Source organism: Gastrolobium bilobum, unplaced genomic scaffold, assembly GCF_033153095.1.
Source record: "Gastrolobium bilobum isolate Gb01-03AN ecotype WA unplaced genomic scaffold, APGP_CSIRO_Gbil_v1 utg5903, whole genome shotgun sequence".
NCBI classification, from domain to species: domain Eukaryota; kingdom Viridiplantae; phylum Streptophyta; class Magnoliopsida; order Fabales; family Fabaceae; genus Gastrolobium; species Gastrolobium bilobum.
The window spans coordinates 463,623-482,550 of record NW_026899498.1 but is presented as its reverse complement, the minus strand read 5'-3'; the positions used below and the strand labels follow the sequence as shown (position 1 = coordinate 482,550).

Genomic DNA, 18,928 nt, shown 5'->3' with positions numbered 1-18,928 from the left:
GTATTCAACCTTGTAATTCTCATTGATGAATACGTTTAAATAGATTTACAGTGAAAACAGAAATGCTAACAAACTAATAACAAACTAATCCTAGCCATATCTGATACAAAACTTACGTAACAAACTCAAACACTAAACTAAGCTAACAAACCGTATACTAAGCTAACAAAGGATGTTATTATATCCTCACAATCTTAGCTAATACAACAACTAATATCCTAACAATGTGATATTCTCTAACACATAGGAATGGGTACATGACAGGGGAGGAAGAATAAGTTTTCTCTCTAATCAATTTGTGTTACTACGTTGTTTTAATCATCTATGTACGTTGCTAATTAATATAAGAATAAATATATTTTTTTTTTTTTTTTTTTTTTGATAACATAAATATTTTTTTTGATCCCTAACAAAAAATCCGCTCCCCACTTTAGTCCATTATAAAAAAAAAAAAATTAGTCACTTGATCCCTATGAAATTCAAAGTGAATCTATTTTGGTCTTTTTAAGGGATTAATGTAGGTCTTTTTTGAATTTGTGAGTGACTACGAATTTAACTAAATTGATCCACTTTAAATTTTGTAGGGACCTCGAGACTAATTTTTTTTTGTAAGGAACTAAAATGGGGACCATTTTTTTGTTAGGGACTTAAAAGAATATTTACTCCTAATATATATATTAAACCAAGAGACAAATAAGGACCTGCAACCAAGAGAGAAAAAAATAGCTGAAATCTAATATTTTATGTCCGCATCCGCCATTGGTTTCATCTCATGTTTTTAAAGTAAATGTGAGTAAACCTTTCATGTCCAAACTAAGGACCGAAAGCTATAGCTTATTTGCTTTTAGCCTTTTAAAATTAAGAGCAAAAGAATAAAAATCAGAATGATTGCTTCGGTTCAACTTGTCTATTAGTGAAGCTCTTCATGTTAGTGATGCCGGCCAAACCAAACCTTTTTCTATATACATTAACTGAGAATATTTGTTTAATTAACTCTCTAAATGACAAATTTTTCCCTGTAGTTTTTCTGTTATAATAAAACTATAGCCATAATCTGTAGTTTTTTATCTAAATTAATTATGCTTACTTTTTTTATGGTTTTAAATATTTTTTCTCTCACATGTTGTTTTTTAACTCTTACTTTTGAAAATTTTACCTGAATTTAAAAGTATTTTTGCATACTTTCTGTTAAACATATTTTACGAAGACGTTTCCATTAATTTGAAAGGGGTATCATTCCGTTTAAACTAAATTGTATCCTTTAAAAATTCATGGAATAGATTCTTTGCCTTATCATTATTTTCGTTAATTCTAAAAAAGGAGCATGTATAATCTTTTTTAATGAATTTTTTTTTTGTGGGAGTGACAGAATTTGAATATTTTAGATGGCATCATATTATTCCAAATTCTTTCCCCTTTAAATGGCATCACGTTGTTGTTTTTAATTGAGCAATACTATAGGATTTTTCTAAAATGGCTATGCACTGTTCTCTCTATTTCAAGTTAAGCATAAAGAACGCATTATAATATCGATCAGTGGGTAAATGAAGACAAAATAGGAACATATGAAAGGGCCGCGAAAGGTTTTGTTGGGGAAAGCTTTAACTTGAAGCATAGCACAAGCAATTATGGTAAAATCCTTTTATAGTTGAAGTTTTGTCGTGGCATAGATTTTGGTTTGAGTACCCATCATGCATGTTGTATTGTCTTTCGTTAGTTCAAAACTGATCCCTCGCCGAACTAAAAAGGGAACAACATACATTAATAAAAGCCATAAATGCTACCAGGATGACGGGAAATTTATAGCAACGGTATCTAACAGCACTTTAATGAAATGTATAATGATATTGGATCTGGACGCTCTTATGTGAAAAAAATATTGCATGGTGATGTAGAAAATCATAATCATATAAGAGTGTATCAATCGTAATAAAGGAAGAAAGACAAAAAATATTGAAATAATTAGTTAACAAATCATAACCGTTGATTCACCTTCTCACATGACCATGTCATATTTTTTGTCACATGAGAAGATTTATTTCCAATTAGTATATAGATCTGGATCCTTTCATGTGAAAAAAAAAGCATGACATGAGAATGTGAAGAATCATAATTATACAAAGGTGATCTGGATCTGTTAATTTTTAATTTTACTTTCTTTCTCGAGACATAATTAATTGCTATTTTACGTGTTTCTATTAAATCTCGAATTATTAATTAGTTTCAATTTTTTATGATAGGTTTTTTATCCTCGAATCATACTTGATTATACAGTTAAAGTAATTATTTTTAATTTCTTCTCTTTTTATGTTACAAATTTTCTCTCTCAAAATCTCAATTATTAAATTTTTTAGATATTTCTCCGCCGATTCATCAATTAATCAACTAATCTGGTCGAGTCAGGCAGAACCATAAGGGCGGAAAAGCTCTTCAGCCAAGTTTTTAACACAGCTGCGTACATAAGACTCAAACTCTAGACCACTTATTAAGTTAGAACAACCCTTTACGAGTTGACTTATGTGTTTCGTGGTAAATCTCAGTTATTTTTACTCTCAAACTTTATTAATTGATTATGCATATCTTTTTATAATTTTAATATTTTTTCTTTTTTATGCAATATTTTTAAATTCTACTTACATTAATTTTACACAATCTTTTATAGTTTTTAAGTTTTTTTTTCTTTTAAATTTTTTAATTTAGATTTTACCTTCATTTATACTTTAAAAGTTATTCCTAAATTTAAAATATCATGCAATGCGAGAGGTTTTACTTACAAACTCTTACAACCACTTTTATGGTTGTTGAATCAAAATCAAATTAACTTTGATTTTGATTCAACAACCATAAAAGTGATCGCAAGAGATTATAAAAAAAAAAGAGGTTGTAAATATAATCTCCCTCAACTTAAATTTTATGGTTTTTTCTTTATAAGATTTTGTATGTAACAACTCAAAATTCGATGATCGGTTTCAAACTTATAAATACACATTTTTAGGCAGGTCATTTTATGCTTTTTTTATATATAATTGTCACTGACATTTAATTTATGATCATTTGTTTATCATCAAGTTTTCTTATCACTTTTTTAAAAATTAATCACAAAATAATATAGATAATTATTAAAATAATTTATTAAAGCACTTGTCAAAATAGCAAAACTTCAGCCTAATTAGCATTGTTGCATTTAAAATACGACAAAACCGGCATATAGTACAGTAAATTTCCAAAAAATTTATTAACATACAAAATATGAGAACGTTATAATTTTTTTGAAAAATTTAAATTTGAAAGAATCAAGATGAGCGCTAAGAAAAAATATTTAATTTTAAAGGATATAAAAAGTTCAAAATATATTAAGAAGGGGTACTCAAAATTATTTATTTCCTTCTTGCTCCTAAAAAACTAAAACTCATGAGTCACCATAGGTACGTTATGTCGTGTGGGACCATATTGTTTAACAGAATATACAGAGACCATGGCTCTTTTTGATTGTTGTTTTTAAAAATAATTTTTTAGTTTTTAGAACAAAAAAACTAAAAAACTCGTTTGTTAAGGCCTGTTTTGTAAAAAATATTTTGAAAATTATAACTGTTTTTTTGTTTTTAGAATCAAATTTAAAGAATGTGTCTGAGTTGTTTTTGTTTTCTATTTTAGTTTTTAACTTTCAAAAATAAAAAAATATAGAAAATAACTGTTTCCATAACTATTTTACAAAACAGTTTTAAGGAGAAAAAAAAAAACAGAACATAATACCCCATATAACTAATTCAATTCGATGTCACCAACGGACACTCAACTAACTTTAACTCTAGTTCCACTTGAAAACCTTCAAGAAACGAGATAAGACACTAATTATTTTTTTTATTAATATTAAGTCAATTTGTGTGTCTTTCACTCTTTCAATCATTGCATTGCAGTTTACAAACTGTTTTTTTTTTCTTCTTTAAAACATTATCGTGTTGTTCCCTTAAATGAATTTAAATCGTCCTCTTATTATTTTTGTGATGCTTATTTGATTCCATTAGTTTTTCTATGTCTATAAAGAAGGACTGGGATAAGATTAACTAATATTTAAGTATTTGATTAGTGGTAAAGAAGGATGCTTGGTGAAGGAAATCAGTTTGCCAACATTTAATCCAATTTTAGTATTTGATTAACTAATAAGCAATTCGAGAGTCCAAACCGAAAAGCAATTAATCCATTTTTTTTTTTTTGTATATCCTGTCATCTTGTCCTCGGAGTACGGCCCGAAGACTACCCCTATTTAGAACAACGGGTGCATTGAGCTTCGCTACCGGAGGAAGGATGAGACTAATCACCTATTCGAAGACAGAGGCACATCCTCTGGCTCCCAAAATTTTTCAAGAATTTGCTTGAGATAGTGTTTGAATCCTAGACCCAAGCAAATCCTTAGAAGCTGAGTTGCCAACAACTGAGCTACCCTTTGGGGTTATTAACCCAAAATTTCAAAGTATGGATCACTTTTTTTTCTTCCTATATAATGAATATATATATATATAGGGTTCATTTTTTCTGCAATTACTGCAGATAAGTTATCTGCAATAAGCACAATACGATGCCGTTTTGGGACAGAAATCATAGTATTTTTGTAATTTTAATTTATTTCAGGGTTATTTTAGTTTTTATAATTGTAATTTTTTAATATTTTAATCCCAAAACGACATCGTTTTGGAAGTAAATGCAGATAAGTTATCTCCGGTAACTGCAGAAATATTTTTCTGATATATATATATATATATATATATATATATATAGAGGCAGGATCCTTTGACACCGGTGTCAAATTTGACACCTCATCTGAGAGCCGTTAGATTAAAAAAGATCAATGATGTCACATGCTTACAAATCAGAGCCGTTGATCTTTTTTGATCCAATGGCTCTTTGATGAGGTGTCAAATTTCAAATTTGACACTGATGTCAAAGGATCCTACCTCTATATATATGCTTACAAATCAGAGTCGTTGATATTTTTTTATCCAATGGCTCTCCTTTGACACCAGTGTCAAAGTTGACACTGATGTCAAAAGATCCTATATATATATATATATATATATATATATATATATATGAATCACATTCTTTGGTGAGAATACATAAAAGTAAGTAATCAATCATCCATTGAACCAAATTTAATAAATAAAAACAAAAGAAAATTTTCCCTTTTATTTATGAAATAATGCATATTTTTAATTTAATTATTTTTGGAATATTTATTTTATCAAAATATGTATTTATTTATACTTTTGTCACACCCCCTAAAAGAATCAAATTTATATATAAATATTGAAACCGAGTATTATTATATTATTGTGGTTGCTACCAACATGCATCATATCCAATTCACATTTGAGTACAACTTTCATGCATGATGTGTTGGGTACGTCTGGCGTTGTGCAATGAGATAGATAGAGGATGAAAGCGAAAAGAGGGAATTAAGGGATAGATTGTGAAGGTGGCAAAAGCAATGGGGGCTGAACAGATCTAACTGGATCATAAATAAAATGGACCCACAAATCCTATCCTTTGGGAGTGTGTTGATTTTGACGAAGATTTTTGGATTAGAACAAAAGAATAGTTACATGCACCAATGAAACCAAATCCATCTTCACATAGATATGCATGGCTACCTGACTACTTGGCTGATCCATATCAGATAGATGAGAACCACTGAACCAGAACCACATCAGCAACAGATTATAAGAATGTTGTTTCTAACAGTCTAAAGTCCAAAACAGTGGCATGGTATATAAGCATGGTGTAGTTGCTTTTGTGATCGGGGATACATTCTTATCCTTAAACCCCAAGTGACGTGATCACATTGCTTTTCCAAAAACTAGTTACCCAATTGGAAGTTTCCTTACATGATGAAGTTAAAATCATGTTAAACTCCAAAGATCAATAATTTATTGATTACATGATTTGAGTTATTAATTGTCGTTCATCACTTTTCTTTAATCCCGTACTTTGAGTTGACTTTTCAAAAGTTTTACCTACCTAATTTTGAAGCTCTCTCTCCCTATCATAAGTTCCTAAAATTTTACATATTTTTTTGTTCTCTGTTCAATGTTCTGTTTTCAATTACCATGTTTGTTTAAAGCAGTAACATACTCTAGGTAGAGAGGTTATTGGTTTGTTTTTACTATATCCCAATGGAATATAGTGGGGTCCTTCTCTATGGAAAATTGGAACCCAAGTCTAAGAAATATTGCAAGGAATATCTTTGAGACAGTCAATCAAATCATGGTAGTTAAGATATTGAAATTGTGGTATCCATTGTACAAAGATTATTAATTTGAATAACTAATTGGCAAGAACCTTTGCATTATCCAGCTAGTTTAATTCTAATTTACGCCACTTCATTTTTCAAAAGATCTGAGCTTCTAGATGTTACAGGTCATTGCTCAAATCACATTAAAAAGCAAAAATAAATAAATAAATGAATATCAGTTCTTGATTCTTCTACTCAGGAAATGATAAAGATTTTTATGTAGGACTACACGATTTGTTGCCATAATTGAATCCCTTAAGGAGTAGTAGTGGCAGACAATAACAGATTAGGGTGTGATTGCCAACCTTAATATTTGGATCTTTGATTCTTTGCAGCCATCCAGTAATGTTTTGGTTATATTATTATTATATGTAGATTTATGGAACGTTACAAACAACTAGCAGATAGGAACGAGTTCACCTTTCCGCCCCATACGAGGATGTGAATGAGAAAAGACGATTTTGCTGATGTGCCTCCTGTAAACCCCAAGAAAATATGTAACTCTAGCTATAAAAGCAGGACCAAAATTTCAATTCCGTTTACATCAAGTAACAAAGTTTAGGGCCCGTATTTGCATAAATAAACAAACGAAAATCATGCTCTCGTGTTACAGGAAAGCAAAACTTTTTTATGTTCCATGTCAATTAATTTTTTTTCTTTTTTGGGTTTGGTGTTTATCATTTTAAATGACATAAGTTATGTCATTTTAGAAGAGAGATAGACACAGAAAAATAGAAATCATGGGAAAAAGAAAGTGAGTGATTTTTTATAATTTAAAATTTAAATAAAAAAAAATTATGTGTCTGTCTCTCTCTTAAAATGACATAACTTTATGTCATTTAAAATAACAAACATTTTTTTCTTCTTTTTTAATATAAAATGTGAGACCTACATTTAATTTATTTCTACTTTTTTTTCTCTCATGCTGTCCTGCAACACAAGAAAACATGAAACCATAAACAAACAACTCAATAAAGTAGTTTTGGACAAGTTGTGAAAGATTAATATTCATCAATATTGATATTTATTTATTCATTGAGTAACCCAATTATAATTAGTTCTTTGAGATGAGTTAGCTCCTCCAGTATCGTCACAATTTCGATTTTTTTGAGTTAGTTATAGGACTAATCCATAGTGTGGGGCGGGTCAGATATGAATACTCTATGTTCCTTTCCACTTACTTAACTTGCTTGCTACCAACTGAGCTACCACGATTTGGTTATATCAACATTATTTCTTATTTAAAACCACGGATCTTCAAAATATTTTGTTAAAACCATCTCAATATATGTTATCTGATGTTTTCAGCCACCTATACAACTCTTCTCTCACATCTTACATATGTTTGTACAAATACACATCAACCTTAACATCTCATTTCCGCTATTTCTATTAAAATACTCAAAAAAAAATTTATAATAGATAAAACAAAATGAAGAACAAATCCTACTCACACATGTCATGGAGCAACAACTGACAGCTTTATTTTAATCATAATCTATGTAACATGGTTACAACTTGCTTATCTTGACAAGCCCAGTGTCCTTCTTTACATTCGCCCTCAGTGTGCTTTCCCAGTAGTTGTCTTTACTAACGGTCCAAATAAAACTGATCTTGGGGCCCAATAAGCAGGCGTCTTGGACCTGCAGAACTTGATCCACTCCAGGCTTCAGTGTCACAAACGCAAGGAGAAGAGTTTTAGATAAGGTGTTAAGTTTGATATTAAATTGCTCAAAAGCTTTTGGGAAAATTATTCTCTTATATAGTAAAAGAGAATTATGTTATAGACACATTGATAAATTTGTCTTTTTAATTTTTAACACATAATAGATCTCATCATGTGTTGAGTTTATAGTATAAGAGGGAGTATCTCTTACAACAAGAGATTAGATGATTATATGCTCCCAAGCTTTTATTATAAATAATACAACATTAACAACAATCCTAGTCACACAAGTCACGGAGCAACAACTAGCAGGCTTTGTTTTTCTTCTTTTTTTCATGACCATCTACGTAACATGGTTACAACTTGCTCATCTTGACAGGCCCCATGTCCTTTGCCTTTGCCCTCAGCAAATGCTTCTGTGTCTTCCCAGTAGCTGTCTTTGGCAAGGGTCCAAATACAACAGATTTTGGAACCCAATAAGCAGGCATGTTGGACCTGCAGAACTTAACTATATCTTCAGCTAGAAGCTTCTCATTAGTTCCATCCACTCCTTGCTTCAATGTCACAAACGCACAGGGAGACTCACCCCATTTCTCATCTGGCCTTGCAACCACTGATGCCTCTAGTATTGCAGGATGAGAATACAGAACATTCTCTATTTCAACACTGCTGATATTTTCAGCACCAGAGATGATAATGTCCTTTGACCTGTCCTTAATTTCTATATATCCATCTGGATGCTTCACAGCAAGATCACCAGAATGATACCATCCATTTGCAAAGGCCTCCTCATTAGCTTTAGGATTCTTTAAATATCCTTTCATCACACCATTACCTCGCATCACAATCTCACCAATTGTAGTACCATCAGCAGGAACAGGTTGCATGGTTTTTGTGTTCACAACATCTAGGCCTTCCAAGGAAATGTACCGCACCCCTTGCCTTGCATTGAGCCTGGCTAGTTGTTCAGGGGGAAGTGATTCCCACTCTGGCTTCCAGGCACATACAGTGGAAGGGCCATAAGTTTCTGTGAGACCGTAAGTGTGAGTGACACGAAATCCTAGTTCAGACATCCCGGCAATAACAGATGGAGGAGGAGCTGCCCCAGCTGTATTCACATGTACAACATGAGGTAGAGGAAGGATGGCTTCCTCAGGAGATGCATTGACTATTTTGTTAAGCACCACTGGTGCTGCAGCAAAATGAGTCACTTTATATTCGGCAATGGCTGCATATATTGCCTTAGCTGTTACCTGTGTAAATGCATCAAGAAAGGTGAGTGAGGGTGGACATCAATAACAATCAAGTAACTAGCTGTTGAAGAAAACAACTCACAAAAAGTATACAACATTATTAGTTAAGAAAAGAGCAGCATACTTGAGCAGATTTACTTCAAGCAGTACATAACAGAGAATTGTTCTTTTGAAATATAACAGATTTTGGTATGTTTAAACTTTAAAATTAGCATGTTACCACCAGTCACTCAGCGGAAAAACATAAAAAAGATTACTATTCAGAAGAACTCTGAAATCCTGATCAAAATATATTCGAGTTCATTATAAATTAAATTTATATTTCATCCATGCATGTCACTATTATTTAAGAGGCTCATAAGTCATGTGCTCAACGAGGCCTTCATCTATTTGACCTACTAGCATTTATAATAGCATCAAATTTCAAGCTAGAATTAGAAATTGTCAAAAAGTTATGAGCATCATATTACCTAATAAGGAAACCAAGTTAACAATTTGTTTCAAACACCCCAATAATAGCAGGGCATAAACAAAACATATCAATTTACCTGACGAAGACAAATGTTTGTCCCACAAAGAGCTGCAAGTGTCCAAGTATAGCACCAGCCATTGCAATGAAACATGGGTAACGTCCACAGAAACACAGCACCTTCATGCATTCCCCAAATAAGAGCTCCACTTAGAGACATTAGATATGCCCCTCGGTGGTGTAATACCACACCCTTAGGACTAGCAGTGGTACCAGATGTGTAACCCAAAGCAATGCTCTGCCACTCATCCTCTGGAGGTTTCCATTTATATTCAGGGTCACCACTTTCAAGAAATTTCTCATATTCTATGGCTCCTTTGGCCAAAGCATATCTGAGCTCATTAGGATTGCAGTTCTCATCACCAATGACAATTACAATTGGAGGCTTAAAGCTTTTGCTTTTCTCAGACCAGATTTTCAAAGCTTCTTCTGCCAAGGAAAAGAACTCTTGATCCACGATTACAACTGCTGCTGAACAATAACCAAGAAGGAAAGCTACTGTTGATGCATTTAACCGAATATTAACATTGTTCAGTACAGCTCCTGCCATTGGAATCCCAAAATGAGCTTCATAAAGGGCTGGAGTGTTGGGTGCAATGACAGATACCTGTTGGCAGCATAAGAAAACTACTTCAGTATTATGCAGAAAAAAACATAAAGGAAACTTTTTTGATGTGAACACACTTTAATACAACAGAAAACAATATCAAGGACATAAGATAAAAGTTAACACAACGAAAATATGGGAAATGAAGTCAAACGTTGTAAACAGACTTAAGTGAAACCACTGCAGAAATCCCTGCTTCCATAGGTACTCACATGAATTAGTGTGCAAATTTAATTATTTGCATGCAGACATAATAACTGAAGAAGCTAAATCTTATGGATCCACTTTAACAAATGCTTAAGAAGATAAAAGCCAAAGAACACCAACAATAATATGCAAAATTAAATGCCGAATATGATTCATGAAAACTCTAAAATAACTAGAGATAAAGCAACTAATTTGATGTTTTGTCTATTATACAATGAAGTATCTCTTATCTCTGCCATTTTACTTCATATTTTCTTCGCCAGTAGTCAATTCCTTCTTGTTATAAATGAGAGGGGAAAAAATTGACAGGCTATTGGATGCCTGAAAGCACAAACAACTTACTAGAGAGACGCAGGGTAAACCAATTCATTGGACTTTATTTCACACACATAATCAAAAGAATTTCGGAGAGAACATGGTTCTGAGAAATCTTACAAGCTTACAGAATTTAACACCGTGTTGTACACCCGGATCATTATGATTATATATGATATTAAGCGCAGTTACAATTATACATAATGATAACGAACCGGGTGTACAACGGGGTGTTACAGAGAACATAGATTTGGGTCTAAAACAAGTACTGGTTTATTATTATTTTTTGTTAGGTACAAAATTATTGCTTGATTTTATTAAGCTAAACAATGATTTGGCTATCTACTCCAAGTCTCCAACGGAAATGCAAGGTCATACTTAGACCCTATTGATGACCAGTGACTGACTACATTAGAATTAAACTCCCCAAACATGAGAGTCATAAATTGTAAGTTAAATGAGGGAACATAAAACAAAATAACAAGGCAGTATTTTACGCAGTGCAGAGACCATAACAAGGAAGTAATTTGATTACCATGGTCACTGAACTTGGTTATATAAAGTCAAAGGCATCAATTACGAAAGCAAGATTTTCATTGTGTATGGTTGCAAATGCATTAAGAGATCAGAGCTAATTTGTTTGATAGACGGATGAAGAGTAAAAGCGGAAGGGTCAACAGAATCTTCTCGACGTCCACGACCATATCCTTGACCAGCAAAAGCGGAAGAGTCAACAGAATCTTCTCTACGTCCACGACCATACCCTTGAGCAGCAAGAGCGGAAGAGTCAACAGAATCCACTGGGGGTATAGGCATCATAGGAGGTGCTGATGACGTAGAGGGCTTAGAGGGAATTCTAAGCAAGGTAGACATCACGGAATCCAGAGTAGGAACTGTAGCAGATCCTAAAATTTGATCTCGATTGGCAGACAAATGGTCAGGCAAACCATATAAAATGAACAGCATAAACAGTGTATTACGTTGTTCTGTTCCTTAGAAACATCCGCATTGAGAGGCAGAAGTTCATTAAGATCATGAAGTAGACTCTGAGCTTGCCCCAAATATTCAGTCATAGGACAATTGAAGTCCCGAGGAGCAAAGGTAGTCATCAATTTCTGACACACACCATAGAGTCTCTGGGTATCATTGGTGTACAGTGCTTTTGCCTGACTCCAAATAGCTTCACAAGTAACAGCAGGTCGAAAAATTTGTTTGATAGACAGATGAAGAGTAGCTTTAATGAGACTACACAACTGAGCATCAATCATCTTCCACCGTGTGCGCTCCTTTTCCGCCACAGATTCAGCCTTAGTGGTGAGATGAGATGTATAATTCTGCCCATCCAACCAAAGTCGCAGATCGGAAGACCAAGTATCATAGTTGGACCCATCCAATTTATCCACACTCAACGGAGCAAGGATATAATTTGAAAAAATAGGAGACTCCGACTTTTGTCCAGCCGGAGTCCCAGAAACAGAAACATTGGAGACAGGAGAGTCCATAATCAAAGAAAAATCAGAAAGAACAGATCGTACAACTAACCGGTAGAAGAGGGATCTGTGCGTCAACGCAAAAAAGGTGTCGGAACAGAAAAACAAGACCGGATCCAGAAGCGTCTCAGCAAGACGAAAAAGAACGCAACCAACCGCGGCCGGAAAGGAGGCTCCACGCGCCTCCAGTTGGAGGAGCGTGCTGAAACCTTGCACGCGCGCGTGAGAGCGCGTGGGAGGTCGTCTGAGGGAGCGGCTGGTGCCGGTGTGACCGCGTTGTCAAGACGATCACGGCGGTGTGCTGCGTGCCTGAAAATTCCACCGGACGATGATGGTTGACGGTACAGAAGCGTGAAAGTAGAAGAAAAATCGTCCGGAAACTGACAACGAGACAGTTCCGGAAAAAAAAAATTGTAAAATACGATGAACAGTGGGTTCACCGGAAAAAAAAAAATAAAAAAAAATCAACGTTCCTTAGGCTCTTGATACCATGTAAAGAACCTTGGGATACACCACCCCAAAAGCTAGCTCAAAAGGTGAGAGTGCCTAAGGCCTTGTAAAGGTCACATTGGTTGCACATACAACCAATGTGAGACTATATCTCTCATCAGTTTATATAAAGTCAAAGGCATCAATTACGAAAGCAAGATTAGAGCTAATTTCAGCTACACAAAATAATAAAGAAACATAAACCACGGGCAATTGATTCCCCCAATTATGCAAAAGTATTAAGTATATTTTCGAATTCATAAAATCTCCAACATAACTAAACGGTCCGTTTAGCCAAAAGCTATTTTTTTTTTTCAGGAAAAAAAAAAGTCACAAAAAATAGTCAAAAAGAGAAAAAGCAAAGCCATAACATCCAGGACACAAACACAGTACACAATCTGATTTTCTCTTCTTTAAAAAGAGAAGAAAATTTAAATAGTTGTTGAGAGAGAAAGAAAGAGAAAGTTACAGTGTTGCCGAGACCGATGGAATGGTTAGAAAGAGCAGAGGCAAGTCGACGGCAACGCTTGTAAGTCTGATGCCACGTGTAGTGCCGTGATCCATGTACCACCGATCTTCTGGTGGGGTGCACAGTAGCTGCTCTTTCCAAGAACCACAGTGGGGTCAACGCAGTGTAGTTCGCATCGTTCTTTGGCAAATCGTCTATATCGCGTGCCACAACCATTTCCTGCACCCCTCTCTCTATATCTCTCTGTCTAGAGTCTCTAGTTTCTGCTACTACGGTAGAACAAAACTTAATGTATGACGAGTGCTACTCTACGACGTTGTCTGGTCTTTATATAGCTGACAACAATGCATCATTGGATACGTGTCTTGTCGATCCAACGTCTGTTAATTATTATTATACTATGGGTGTCGATGGAGAATTGCTTTTTTGTTTTTGTTTCTATCTTAAAACAAAGGGTTTTGCATTTGTCACGTTACATTACAAATACAAAGTTTTTTACATATATATTGATATTTGTGCTTTATTTTTTTATTTTTTTCTTTCTATTTTAAACATATAAACCTCACACTTATTGTTTCTACAGCATAACAAAAAAATTGTCTTACAACATTATATTTGTTTTTCCCTAAAACAAAACAATTGTTTTGGTTCAGTTACTTGTGCAGAGTGAATTGGTGTGCTTCACCTTTCTCAGCTGCAATGACCAGATGTTTTTACTCTGAAAACCAGTCAGAGCTGGGAAGTTACCCTTATCAATTCAATTTTATTTTCCCATAAGGGAAGTCAAAAAGTAATTAGAGTAAATATTTTTTTTGGTCTAAGCAAATTTTACGATACCCATTCTAGTTCCTAACAAATAAAAAGGTCTATCGTAGTCCTTAAGAAATTTAAAATGGACCAATTTTAACTAAATCGTGGTCCCTCACAAATTCAAAAAAGACCTATATTAGTCCCTAGAAGAACTAAAATGAGTCTATTTTAAATTTTTTAGGAACCAAGATGGATCTTTTTATTTGCTAGGGATTAAAGCGGGCATCAGGACCAAAAAAAAGTATTTACTCGAGTAATTATAAGTGAGAATTTTTTATTTAATTTTTTGCAAATAAACTTGATTTTAATTCTGATCTATTAGTCGTATAAAGTTTTTTTATTACTCTTTTTCATGACATGTCAACGTATCTTTAATACTAGTCTTTTTAATACTGAGAAGTCACTAGTCTTTAATACTAGAAAAGAGAAGCTATGAGAGAACAAAAATGCCGCGTCTTTAAATTTCATGAATCAGATTTGTTTTCAAATTTAACAGGTTAATAATAATGGTAAAGATATATTAATAAAAAAAAAATTAATAGTATATATTCTTATGTGTATCATAATATTAAATATAAAAGATAAGTACGAGTAATATTCTATTTATGATCATTGTTATGGACCGGATCCATATCCTAACATCTCTATTACTAGCAAAATTGGATAGGGATATCAAAATCATATAATCTAGAGAGGATCAAGGGATAAGATCCATATCCCCATCAATCAAGGCAGATTTCATATCAACTGGGAGATCTCAAAGGTAAAAACCTACGAAGGTAATCCTTATACATAAGAGGCTAAAGCCGCAGGACACACTTTTGACCTATTTATTATCACTGCCAACAATGTGCACACACTTACGTCTTGGCTATATGCCTATTGATAATGCGCAGCTGGAGTATTGACTATAAGTCAATCGGATATCTATCTTTTAAATATTTCTGAGCGCATAACCATGAGGTATCTTATACGGTTCAACAGGACCGAACAATCATAATATTAAGGGTTTTATTAATCTTCTTTTACATAAGATAATTATCTTATGTTGTAGAGAGAAAATGGGTGGATCCCACCATTGTAAGAAAAAAAAGAAAAAGGTGGGGTGCGAAAATCGAAGTGAGAGAAAATGAGATAAGATGTCTCATGCAAAATGACAGTAATATTTTCCTAATATTAAATACAAAAGAGAAGTATGAGTCAAGTATAAGTCAGTAATATCCTATTTATAACTGAAGTTTCCTTTTTCATACTTAAGCGGTTAATAATAATAGTATTAATAAATTAATAAAAATTATAATAGTATACACCCTTATATCTTTCATAATATTAAATACAAAAGATAAGCAGGAGTAAACAATGAGTCAATAATATTTTATTTATAGCTATAATATTAAATACAAAAGATAAGTACAAGTCAACCAATGGTAAGCAATCTTTAATGGTGACAATAAATTTATAAAAATAATAATAAATATACCATTATGTGTATCATAATATTAAATACAAAAGATAAGTATAACTCAGTCATGGGTCGGCAATATCCTATATATAGCTGAAGTTTCATTTTCATACTTAACTGGTTAATAACAATAGTAATAATAAATTAATAAAAATAATAATAGTATATACCCTTATATGTATCATAGTATTAAATACAAAAGTTAAGTACAAGTCATCTATGAGTCAGCCATATCCTGTTTATAGCTAAAAATTTCCTTCCCAAGTTGGGCTCCTGATATGGCTGACTCGTACTTATTTATTAAATATGATAGATCCATCTGTTCGCTGGCCAAAATTTATGTTTCGATATCTGTTGAAATGGCTACAAGATTTGATCTCATCCGTGATCTGGCATCATCTAAAGAGCAATGGAGGATCAAAGTTAGGGTTATCAAACTCTGGAGGCAGTCCAACTTTCATCGACCCGAGATGGGAGACAATGTCGAGATGATTTCAATAGATGACCATCTGAGTTTTATTAAGCACGTCTATCGTACAGATTAGTATTTTTTAATTCCTACAACTATTAAACATTGCTTATAGGTCCTTTTTTTCGTAATAACAGGGTGATAAGATTCAGGGGACTGTACAGGGTTCCCTGAGGATAAGAGATTGACTAGCGGAAGGTGGAATATATGTCATACGAAATTTTGGTGTTGGCCTTAATTCTGAAAAATTTAAGCCAACGCAACATGAGTACAGGCTTACTTTTAATCTAAGCACTATTGTGACAGCGAGTGTCGATGCCAACCTTCATATCAACGATTTTTCGTTCATGGAATTTGAGGATGTTGAAAACTATCCTAATGACACTACGTGTTTAGTCGGTAATGTTCTCTTCCATTTCTTCAAACGCATTATTATTCATCTATAACAACTAATGAAAATTGCGCTTGCAGACGTTATTGGATTTCTTTATGGAATTAGTGATTCTAAGGGATACATGGTATCTGGAAAGAAGATGAAGATGATAATCTTAAAGCTGGACAATTTCAAGTGTTTTTTATATTTATAGGAATGTGATAATATGAATGTTGCTGTATTTATACACTTATATGTTTAACTATTTCTGAAGGGGTACAAGACTTGATTGCTGTCTATGGGAGAGCTATGCAGAAGAGGTTATTAAATATCATAATGAAAATTCAACCAACACGACGGTCATCATCATTCAGTTTGCTCGAATGAAAAAATTTATGGGTGATATTGTCTGCATCAATTTCAGTTGTTGTTCATTTTTTATCTGTTTGTATAAAAAATACATTACTTTATTGTTTGTATGTAGGTAAAATGGGTCTGTCCAATATAAAATTCTCTACAAGGCTCTTTTTCAATCTTGATTTTGTTGAGGTCGAAGCTTTCAGATCTAGGTTATATTTTGTAACTGATACATGTTATTCTTCTTTCATCTACCATAAGAATAAGTCAATCAACGTTGTTGTATACTCAGATTTCCTAATGCACAGTCAGACAATGCACAGAAACTGACACAACTTTCGAACCAATCCACATATTCACAATCGGTTGGTTTTTGGAAGGAAACTGCTACAAATTTTATTTGTGACAACAAGGATTTTAGGGAGGTAGTAATGTATATTATGTTAATTGTAGCCTCTTTCATGAGTTAAATAATAGCAGTCTCAACCTTGATTGTTAATGTTTGGTGTAATTAGGCCATGATATGTGTTACGTATGCCACTATCAAGGGCATCAAATTTGCTTTCAACTAGTGGTACAAAGGCTGTAAGAAATGTACGTATTCAATGTTTGCGGATTTTGGCAAGTGGTATTGCAGAAATTGTGACATCTATCTGCCTACTTATTATCTGAAGTAAGTCTTGTGTTCATTATCGTCCCGCCTTACAAAATGCCTTACAATCCTAACTTATGTTCATCCAAACTTAATCTGGCATCTACTTGCAGGTTCAGTCTGCAAGTCAGGGTGGTTGACGACACAAACTATGCTTCAATTGTTTTGTTTGACAAAGATGCAACCAACCTGTTATGCCTTACAGTTGCAGAATTGCGTGAGCAGAATTTTCGAAGGGCAAGTCTTATGTGTCTTGTGGGTTTACTATTCATTTCATTTGCTTGTCTTAACATAAACCCATTAACTGGTAATTTTCATATTTGATTTTAGGGTGGTGACTTGGACAAATACTCTCAAGATAATGCTTTAATTGATAAGTCATATATGTTTAAAGTCAATGTCAAGAAAAACTGTATTAATTCTTATGAGAAAAGTGCTTACCAAGTGAGCAGGGTTTGTTGTGATGAGGACATCATCCAATTACTCTTGAACAATAAAAAAGATGAACGTGTAATTATTGTATTATAAAAATTAATGGAATAATAATGTAATTGAAATGTTATCGTTGCTACGATTATGCAATATGCTTGGTAATTGTGAACCTGTTAAATACACGGATTTGTGCATGACGAACAATATAGTGTCCTCAAAAACACTTAGTGAAGTAGATGAAATATTGTCTACTGTACAAAAGACTTTAGTACATGTGTAACCTTATTTATAATCTTTATCTTCTTTTCCTTACTTCTGAATGCAATATGATCTTCAATACATATACAGGAATTCAGTGAACAAAATGAAGACATTGATTATTTGGCAGTAACTCCTACCAACAAACTTGCAGAGATAGAGAAGGGAAAAGCAGTTAGGGATGCAAATTTGTTTACATGTATGAGACCAACTAAGGCCATGAAGATTGATTATAATAGTTTTTATATACTGTGATGTTTTTGGACTAAGATTATGGGCTGTAATTTATATCTATGTCTACATGATTATGAATTTTGGGATGGTTGTATTCTGGTCATGTAAAAAACTTTTTGTTATCATTAAGCCTTTATATTCTAAGGTATTCTGTATGTTCTAATTATATGCGATGTGATTAGAACATTAATACCCTTATGATTACTATCATTATATGTGTCTTCTGATCCCACGTTATTGTTGTTATTTGCAGACACAAGCTATGTTACTACCAATGGTTTTGTGCATAATTTGACAATATAAATTACTTCATTATCCAGATCGTAGAAAAATAACAGTTCCAAAGTTCTTTTCAAAGTAATAGAACCAAGCAATAATAAGTTATAATTGAATTGGATATCAAAATTAACATAGCAAGCCATACATGAGATGAGGTAATAGTAAATTGAAAAGCATGGTCGTGATGATAAAACACAATTGAAAGATTGGTGAATGATAATTAGAACTTATGGTTATAAAATTATTTGAAGACGTAGTATTAGTTTCATAAAATTGGCTAATAGGAAC

General features: G+C 33.2%; 1 protein-coding gene across 1 annotated transcript; it reads right to left on the bottom strand.

Annotated features, from left to right (window-relative positions):
* Positions 1-7,789: 7,789 nt before the first annotated feature.
* On the bottom strand, positions 7,790-13,599 carry LOC133290674 (acetate--CoA ligase CCL3). Its single transcript, XM_061488802.1, has 3 exons — positions 13,315-13,599; positions 9,757-10,344; positions 7,790-9,208 (listed from the first exon to the last, which is right to left on the bottom strand). The coding sequence occupies exons 1-3, from the start codon at positions 13,528-13,530 to the stop codon at positions 8,312-8,314; spliced, it is 1,701 nt and encodes a 566-aa protein (XP_061344786.1). The 5' UTR covers positions 13,531-13,599; the 3' UTR covers positions 7,790-8,311.
* Between the last annotated feature and the right edge of the window lie 5,329 nt (positions 13,600-18,928).